This window comes from Nannospalax galili, unplaced genomic scaffold, assembly GCF_000622305.1.
Source record: "Nannospalax galili isolate Female #2095 unplaced genomic scaffold, S.galili_v1.0 scaffold5389, whole genome shotgun sequence".
Classification (NCBI taxonomy): Eukaryota; Metazoa; Chordata; class Mammalia; order Rodentia; family Spalacidae; genus Nannospalax; species Nannospalax galili.
The window spans coordinates 13,010-22,867 of record NW_008359294.1 but is presented as its reverse complement, the minus strand read 5'-3'; the positions used below and the strand labels follow the sequence as shown (position 1 = coordinate 22,867).

Sequence of the window (9,858 nt, the reverse complement as noted above, 5' to 3'; positions counted from 1 at the left end):
AGTGCTCTGCACTATCTCACCCACTTGAATGTACTGGAAAAATGTGTCTGGTCTAGAGTACTCCTATGAACTGCGTGTCTGGAGTAGGGCTGAGACAAGGCAGAGGACAGAAAGGAAATGGATAATGTAAGGGAGAGGAAAAGGAAAAATAGAGAGAAGAGCATGGAGAACAAAAGGAAGAAAAAGAGAAATCACAAAGTGTATTTTTAAATGAATATATTTTGTACCATGAAAATATATGTAAAGAAAAATAAGAAAACATTGGGCTTTCTTTTTTTGTTTTATTTTTTTTGTTTTATGCATGTTATGTATTTATTTATATACATAATTTGTTTTTTCGTAGCTTACCAGAAAAATTTTCTTGAACCTCATGGCTTAGCCCTGGGATTAAAAAAATAATAAAAATAATTACAACCAAAAATCAACTCATCAGGTTTGTGAACACCATGTAAGATCATTTAAATGTACTACTTCATATCCCCCAAGACTAGAAAAACATACTTGGAAATACTAAAAGATATGTATAATCCAAGAGTCAAATTACTTACATATACACATTTCGTCCATGTTTCCCTTTCTCTCCCAATTAACCGCCCATAAGCTGATCGCCTACCCTCAGGCCAGTCCTTCAGAGTAAGAAGTGAGCAGCACGTGAGGGAGGTGGGCAACACCTGGAATGCAGGACACTGTGTACCTGTGCTGTGTTCGCTCAGGCCGTGCAAGGTCTAGCTTAACTTTGCATTATTTCATTTTTAATAGCTGATCATTCAGTGACTAAAAACAAATTTATTAAGAATATATAAGCAATGAGACACTGTCTGGGTGTTATGGATATAACAGTTAATAAAAAACAATTCTTTGCAAATAACATATTCTCGGAGAGGAAAATGCAAGAAGTGGTTTTATAAATATTTGCTCTGAATTTCATGGTGTTAATAAGATTATTTGGGATTTTTAAACTTGCATTGTTTGGGTCTTTCCAAAGTAATACTGGTACTCAATCAAGAGCTGCATATATTTTTATTAATTAAATTTGTTCTTTCACAACTTCATACACGTATAAAAATGCATTATTTGCTCTCACACCCACCCTCATTTCTCTCCTCCCCTGGGCTCACTAGAGGATACCCAACGGAAGACACTGGGTCCCCCTCTCGGATTCCGGCAGGATCTTACATTTCAGTAGTAAAGTGTAGGGTCCCACGAGCCCCTCCCAATCTGACTGCTGAGAGGACCTGTCTTGTGCAGGCCTAATGCAAGTCATTACAGCTGTTGTGAGCTTGTGATTACACTGGCTGTGTTGTGCCTAGCGATGGGATTTCACTGTCCTCTCCATGATGTTCCCTGAGCCTTGGTGGGGTGGTATAAATGACTCCTTTAGGGCTGAGCCCTCATCTATCACTTATACTCAGCATCCTGAGCAGCCAGGATTCTTCACATTCACCACCAGTCACTGTAAAGAGAAGCTTCTCTGATTAGGGTTGAGGGTAGCCTTTTTCTAAGGGTGTAAACATGGATATTTAGAAGGAAGTTTGACTTCAGTTAACCAAATATCAGTATTAATTTCTTTCATAGAGCATATGACCTATGGGTTTTGAACCAGGTTTACAGTACCAGGCACGGGATCCCTTCTGTGGACAGGCCATAAACGCAATCAGAGAAGTCAGTTACCTCCATAACAGTCAGGCCGCTACTGTGCATGTGAGCACATCTTGCCTGGAAGGCTGATGTTATAGTTCATAGAGTTCAGGAAGAACCATTTAAGCCTTTTTCTTCCTTGTCTCTGGCACTTTGAAAGATACCAAGCTGGGATGAGGTTTCTAGCTCAAGTCCAGCTTGATTCCTCTATAGCTTTCACTGGATTTTTTTTTTTTAAATGTATGCTGGTGTGAACCCACCACCACCACCACCACCTCACCACACACACATAGGCACACAGACACAGGCACACAGATACACACAGATATACACACAACAGAGTTTCTCCAACCTACACTAATCCGGAGGAATACAAAATGCCTTGACAGCTCTGGGACCCATCTAGCTACAGGCTTTCTTTTGCAGGCTTGAGGCTGATGAGAAGCTAAGACTACTCCCAGGCATTGAAAGAGACTGCTGTCCAAATGTCCAGAGCTCCTCTGTGCTGTTTTCCTAATCCGTGTTTAGATGGAGCTCTCTGGCAGTTAGGGATTCCTTCTTATGAATACCAATTGGGACGGCGTGGGGTGCTTTCTTGTGAGAAACCCCTGCCACCACTGCTTTTAGAGGCAACTCTAGTTACAACTTCAGTTGGAAGGAAAATCAAGATACACTGTTAGCTACAGTATGAACAAAATGAATTACAAAGTACTTGAAAAAATAATAGATGCTGACAGCTTTAAAGAGCTAATGACTTACGTAGATTTTTAATGTGATTACAACTCTCCAGTAAGAGGCAAACAGCTTGTATGGGGCTAAAAATGAGAACTGGGAGCTAGAGGCCAGAGAGACAGCTCAGTGGTTAAGAGTGTGTGCTGCTCTTCCAGAAGACCCAAGTTCAATTTCAAGCACCCATACTGGGAAGCTCACCATCACCTGTAACTCCAGCTCCAGGGGATCAGACGCCTTCTTCTGGCCTCTGGGGGTACCCATGCAACATGTGGCATATACACAGACAAACGCAAATAAAAATAAAACCTTTTCTTTTTGGTCTTTCTGAGACAGGGTCTGTCTGTAGCCCCAGCTGTCCTGGAACTCACGATGTAGACCAGAGTGGCCTTGAACTCACAGAAATCCACCTGCCTCTGCCTCCCAAGTGCTGGGATTAAGGGCGTGTGCAAATAAAATCTTTAAAAAAAAATTTTAAAGTACTAATAATTTGGGCTGGAGAGATGGCTCAGCAGTTAACAACACTGGCTGTTCTTGCAGAAGACCCTGGTTCGAATCCCAGCACCCACATGGCAACAAACAACTGTCTGTAACTCCAGTCCCAGGGGGTCCGACAGCCTCTTCTGTCCTCCACGGGCCCTGCATGACGGGCACACTTACCTACATGCAGGGAATACATGCATACACATAAAAATAATAAAATTAAAAAAAATCTAATAATTTCTAGAAAAAAATTTTAAGAGTTGAAGGTGATTAATTTATTGAATGGGTCTGGGAGAGGGAATAAAGAAAAAAAAAATCAACTCTGACCAAATTCAAAACTAAAGGCACTTCATTAACAAAGCAAAACAGTGAGCAGACTCCTGAAGGTTGAATTTCAGCCTGTATTTTGCTGAACTGACATGCTCTTTTACGAAGCATGCATATTTAAAACACTTTCTGAGGCCAGTAAGATGACTCAGTGGGTAAAGATGCCTTCTGTGCAAGCCTGAAACTCATATAAAGGTGGAAAGAGAGAAGGAACTCCACAAAGTTGTCCTCTGACCTCTGCAACAGTGCTACACACACACACACACACACACACACACACACACACACACACAAATACTACTACTGCTAATTATTATTATTAAAAACAAAATTACTAAGATTATATTACTGTTTGGGGCTTTGTGTGTGTCATATCTACTTCTTTTTTAAAAAATATTTTATTATTAATATTTTTGTGTATGAGTGTTTTGTCTCCTATGTAAGTGCACCTATGTTGTGCAACACCCTTGGAGATCAGAAGAGGGCATCCAATCCTCTGGAAATGGAGTTATGGATAGCTGTTAGCAGCGATGTGGGTGCTGAAAATCAAACCCAGGTCCTCTGCAAGAGCAGCCAGTGCTCTTAACTGCTGAGCCATCTCTAGTCCCCATCATATCTATTTCTAACTAGAAAAATATCAGAGTTGTAAGAGGAGAAAAGAATAAGATACGAGAGTCAACTTCACTATGGGGGACAGATTTACATCTGGTATCTTTGATTCCAGACTTCAGACCTGACTTCCTGCCTCTGATAGATCTATAATCTCCTAGGATGAAGGAGTGAACTGCAAGGCTTATCTTAGGCAGTCAAGAAACAGGCAGCTGAGGGACACAATGCAATCTTACAGTCCAGGCTGCTTGGCTACAGCCTCTAACTTCCTGTGTCAGAGCTGGCAAGGACTCCCAGGCAGGAGTGCTCAGCTCAGGACCAACAAGTCTTCAGGGACTAACTTCAGGGACAAGCACCAGAGACTTAGAAAGGTGGGCAAATATACATTATTGTTGATTCTGGTCATATCTTGTTGCTTACACTTAGAAGAATGAGATCCTACTGCCACTTGCAAGCAATTTTATTAGCCCAAAGAAAAACAACAACTATAAAATGATCAAAAAGAAAAACCAAAATGACAACAGCAGTGAAATATTACAGCCACCCAGACTACAGACCATGCTGTTGCTGTAATGGAAGGAAAGAAGCTGTTCTCATTACTAAAGATGAGGCACTCACCAATATGTATAAGATATGAGTGATCCTTGACAGCTGCTTCTGCTCTCAAAGAGTCATCCTGGAGATCAACGGTTACTGAGTCTAAGCTGATATTCTTAACAGGAAGCAAAATTGGAAAGATTAAAAGTAAGATTCACCCCCACACAATTCAACTTTTAAGCGACCTATGGAAGTTTTCATGAATCCATTTCACAGATCTCCAACTTAGATAGATGTCACCCCGATTCAGTTTTTTTCTTTCTCATTCAATTCAGTTCTTTCCCCTCAAAGAGCATTATCACAATTCCAATCACACACTTGCCTATCTAACATCTAACTTTCCCAGCAGTCTCTAAGTCATAAGCTTAGAGACTTTAAGCATTGCTTGGCATTCATTAGTTGCATAACAACTTTTTAAAAATATTTTATTTATTGTTTTTTATTTTATGTGTATGCATGTATTGCCTGAATGTAGGTAAGTGCACCCATGTGGTACCATGCCCGCAGAGGACAGAAGAGGCTGTTGGATACCCTGGGACTCGAGTTACAGACAGCTGTTAGCTACCATATGGGTGCTGAGATTCGAACCCGGTCTTCTGCAAGAACGACCAGTGTTCTTAACCACTGAGCCATCTCTCCAGCCCCCAACATAACAATATATTTTGAAGAAGCGATATAGCAAAAAATTAGAACACACCCTAGAAGTCAAGGCATTTGTTTTCACTTTAGCTTTTCCACTATGTGATTTTGGGCAAAGTGCATGCCTCCTGATATGAGCCTATTCAAAGAGCATATTGGCAAATTCTTAGAAGTGTTTAATTTCTACAGAGGCTTAATGAAAGGCATTTTGGTACTCACTATTTATACCATGCACTGAATACATTATTCCATTTGGAAATCTTCCCCTTTCCTTAGACATCGGCATTTATACCCCACTGCTGTCACTGAAGGGATAGATCCCAACCTCTCTAGGCACTGCCCTTTTGATTTTAAAAGCAAGACTGTAGGGTGAAGAAACAACCACAAGAGGGAGTGGGAGGTGGCCAGCAGTGTCTCTGATGCTTGCAGCTGTGCTGGGCAGAGGCTGGCCACTCCTCCTCAACGCCCAAATCCTGCATCAAGAGTGAGAGGAGGGCCCTGGCTCAGAGGAGGTTCCGCTTCCACCAAAGTAGTTTGAACTATGAGAATCCCCAGCTGTCAGAAGTTGTCTTTAAATCCACACAGCTCCTAAGTGTGGACCCTCAGCTGGTACTGAGGATGTACTTGAAGATGCTGTGAGTCTGTTTGTTCATCTACCTTTCCAGCTGGACTCCGAGCCATGTGAACACCAAGTCTCTATGGACCCGGCCCATGAGCACACTGCTGCCTTCTAAATCAGTGCCTTATTGCAAAGAGGTGCCACATGAAGACTCGGTGAACGAATGAGCTCCCTGACTTGTTCCAAAGGGGCAGCTGAGTACCATTCATGGTTCAAGTGTATTAAGCCACAGCAGTCTAGCCTTTAAGTCCAGAAAATTTATTCTTATGGTAAAATTAAAAGAAAAGCACATAAATACTTAACAGTCTGTTTTTATTGTTTTATTTTTTCAAAAGCTATACAGCATGGGTGGTAAGAGCATAGTTGCCAGGTAGGAACCAGAACACATAGATTGCAAACACAAGACTGGAAAACTTAACCTTCTCTGTAAAATGAACAGTACTTTCTGTGTCAGAGTTGTGGTGAGAGCATACAATATTTTGAGAAAGCCTAGAATGACTCCTATATTAAACCTTAGCCACTTATGGCTCAGAGACCACTGTGGAAGAGGGGCAGAAAGACTGTAAGAACCAGGGTTGATTCATGAACACAGGGAAGCACTTGTGAGCTTGTGCCAATAGTGGCATTGAGCACAGGACCCATGCCTATTCAATCAGACTAGGGCCCAGAGTGTAGCGAGGGAAATGGGTGGCCGGCTGGGCCTAGACTGAGAACTACTAGAGACTGATTACTACTGGGTGAGGGAGAGTAAGCCTTACATACGATCTCTAGACAGGCTGATTAGAGTCCAGTGGATGAATTTATACTGAAGAACATCTAAGCACAAATGCTTGACTGGATAGGACTTAACATGCATGGTAGAACGCATGAGATCCGGCAGGGGGTTAGGGGAGGCATGGATGGGAGTGCGGGTTTAAATTTGATTAAGAACTGTTGTATGAAATGTATAAAAGCTCAATAAATTTTTTTACAGCCTAGAAAATGACTGTTTATTATTTACTTCTTTTACTCTTGATGTTTAATAGTGGGCTTACCTTTTGTTTAGTGTAGATAACAATGGTAACTGCAGAATCTGTTTGGAACCAATCATAGCTGTAAAATATCAAGAGAGAAGAGAACAAATAGAGAATGATGTGCAACAATGTATCAACTCAATCAGTGCTTAAAATCCACACTGAGAAATGCATTCTTCCAGGTAAAACTATCTTCCAAAGGGTGGTTTTGACGGGCTACAGTCTTCATTATACTGCTGATGTTCACTTCCACATTTAAAGTATCTATAGTTCCACATATCTGAACAAAAATATAAAATATGGACATGACAAAAGTCATAGATTTTCCTACCAAATCGTGTCTTATCAGTGTAATAACAATGCATGTGTGTTAAGGAGCATGAAGACATCTGCACGCTTGTTCCTCACTCTTCTCTATCATGAAAACATTGCCACCAAAGAAATGAATTCTTGGGCTGGGGAGATGGCTCATCTGGTAAAACGCTTGTTACGTAGGAGGGAGGGTTGAGTTCAAATCTACAGGACCCATATAAAGTCGGATGTGGCAGTGAGCATCTGTAATCCCTGTGTTTCTATGACAAAATGGAAAGCCGGGACAGGAGAATCCTGGGAAGTTCAGAGGTCAAAAAGCTTGGCACATGCAGCAGCAACTAACAAACGACAAAGGACCCTGTCTCAAACAAGGTGGAGGGTAAGGATCGGAATCCAAGGCTGTCCTGTGACCTCTCCACATGTCATGGTATGTGCACACCCACACTTAGAACACGACCCCCCCACCTCTTTCTCTCTCCCACTCACACACAGACACATACATTTTTTTTAAAACAAAGCTTGGCACATGCAGCAGCAACTAACAAACGACAAAGGACCCTGTCTCAAACAAGGTGGAGGGTAAGGATCGGAATCCAAGGCTGTCCTGTGACCTCTCCACATGTCATGGTATGTGCACACCCACACTTAGAACACGACCCCCCCACCTCTTTCTCTCTCCCACTCACACACAGACACATACATTTTTTTTAAAACAGAAATTCCTTCTTGAAGGTGAATGTGTCAGTAATAAAAGTTAAGATAAATGTCTCATCATACATGAATCTAGAGGAGGCATCCCCAGTTCCTTAACAAAACTGTCCACACAATGATCTAACATGTAGAGCAGGATGGTGCTGTTAGAGCAACAGCCCAGAGAAGGGGAAAAGGACTAGAGCACACCTGAACCCTGAGCACAACTGAGGGCTAGTAACAAACATGCACGTTTTATTTAACCTGGTGTTAACTGGTTAATAAAATAAAACATTTTAAAGTATTTCCTTTAACATTTATAAAAACAAGCTAGATATATGATAATTGAATAGTGAAATAATAATGACATGGCTATTAAGATGCAGTGCCAAAAATGCTTTCATAGATTAACAACAAAGGAAGCTGGTAGACCAGAACACCAATATTATAAAGGCAGAATAACATGGAAAGGTATTGTGTGAACCAGTAAGCCCAATGTTAGGTCTATCTATCTAAGGCTGATGAGACTACAGCTGTGTCTGCACTTGCTTTTAAATGTATTTTCTAAGTTTTCTACCCTGAATAAATATTTATATAATCAGAAAAAATATTTTAAGATACCATTTTAAAGAGGTGTTTAAAATGGATCGAATTCACATTTATGGACAACGAATTCTGCTGCAGCATCTGATAAATGATGTGAGGCCACTCATGCCAAGCCAGCATGACTGACAGCAGCAAGAAAGCAAGCCCGCAGCTGCTGTTTTTCTTAAAAGTATTTGTGGGGTTCTGTGTGTGCGCATGTGCATGTGCATTTGAGTGTGTGTGTGTGTGAGTGTGTGTGTGTGTGTGTGTACAGAACTGCTTTCACTTCCAAAATGTAAAACAAGAGTGCATACCTTGGGGAACTAGGGCCTTCTCTGGGCAGTGCGTCTGTCACCTGGCTCTTCGGAAGCATGCCTTCACAAAGAAAAACAGTAATTTACACCACACTTAAGATTTTTTTGTCTTTCCAGTTAACTTATTACATACATACATACATAAAAGAACATAAACACTAAATGTGCCGTGAGATGTATTTTCATAAAATGAGATTTTTTTCTCTTTTTTGTGTGTGTGTGTGTGTGTGTGTGTGTGTGTGTGTGTGTGTGTGTGTGTTTGAGGGCCCAGACAGGAAACTTTACTATTCATTGTAAAAATTTTATTGAACTTTGTGTATTTCATACAGAGAATCATCTTTATACCCCTTCCCTTTTGGCACCCTCCCATAGCCCCCCGACTGGAGCCCATACATTCTATTATTCGTTTTAAGGTCTATCATGTAAATTTAGTGTCCTCAGATGTCCCTCAAAGCAAGATCATCAACTGGGATTTAGTCAGCCTAACTAGAGTGCCCCCCCCACCTAACAGTAATAGGCTGCCAATAATTTCTGACTAAGAAATGGCCTGCTGCCCATTTCCACAGTTCTGTGCTAAGTTTTTGTCTGCTTAAGTTTGCATGGGTCTTGTACATGCTGACACCATTACTGTAGGTTTGTATGAGAAGGGTCCCAGGAACCTGTAGAACAATTTCCATATGGTCATGTACCTCCTCCCTGGCTCTTACAATCTTTCCGCCCTAACTTCTGCAATGATCCCTGAGCCCTGGGTGGGTAGATTTTAATACAGGAGTCCTGTCCAAGGACCCACATTCTGCAAACTCTTATTCTGCGTTTTGGCCATTTGTGACCTTTTGTGTTCCTGGCCCTCTGTTGCATGAGGGAGCTTCATTGATGAGAATTGAAAGGTGTATTAGTGGGGCCGGAGAGATGGCTCAGTGGTTAAGAGCACTGACTGCTCTTGCAGAGGACCTGGATTTGATTCCCACTACCCAGCTAACAACCACCTGTAAGTCCAGTTCCAGGGGAACCTAATGCCCTTTTCTGACCTCCCCAGGCATTGCAGAACACAGGTGTACTTACATACATGTAGGCAATACATTCTTACACGCATAAAAGTAATAAATAAAATTAAAAAAAAAAAAAAGCACAGTGAAATGCCAGGCATGATGGTGTTTGTCTTTAGTCCCACCACTCAGGAGGCAGAGGCCTCCTGGATCTCTGTGAGATCGAGGCCATCCTAGTCTACATAGCAAATTTCAGGCCAGCTGGGGCTACATGGAGACCCTATCTCAAAAAGACAAAAACAAACAAAAAACCACGC

The 9,858-nt window shown here is 41.6% G+C and overlaps 1 protein-coding gene across 1 annotated transcript in view; it reads right to left on the bottom strand.

The window, feature by feature from the left end:
* LOC103725634 (cytochrome b5 reductase 4) overlaps nucleotides 1-8,616 on the bottom strand; it is a gene marked incomplete at its 5' end in the record, with an annotated part of 20,742 nt that extends 12,126 nt beyond the window's left edge. Inside the window, 4 exon segments of the mRNA XM_008822932.1 lie at nucleotides 349-381; nucleotides 4,405-4,498; nucleotides 6,676-6,733; nucleotides 8,556-8,616. Of these exon segments, the coding sequence (XP_008821154.1) occupies nucleotides 349-381; nucleotides 4,405-4,498; nucleotides 6,676-6,733; nucleotides 8,556-8,616 (246 nt within the window).
* Between the last annotated feature and the right edge of the window lie 1,242 nt (nucleotides 8,617-9,858).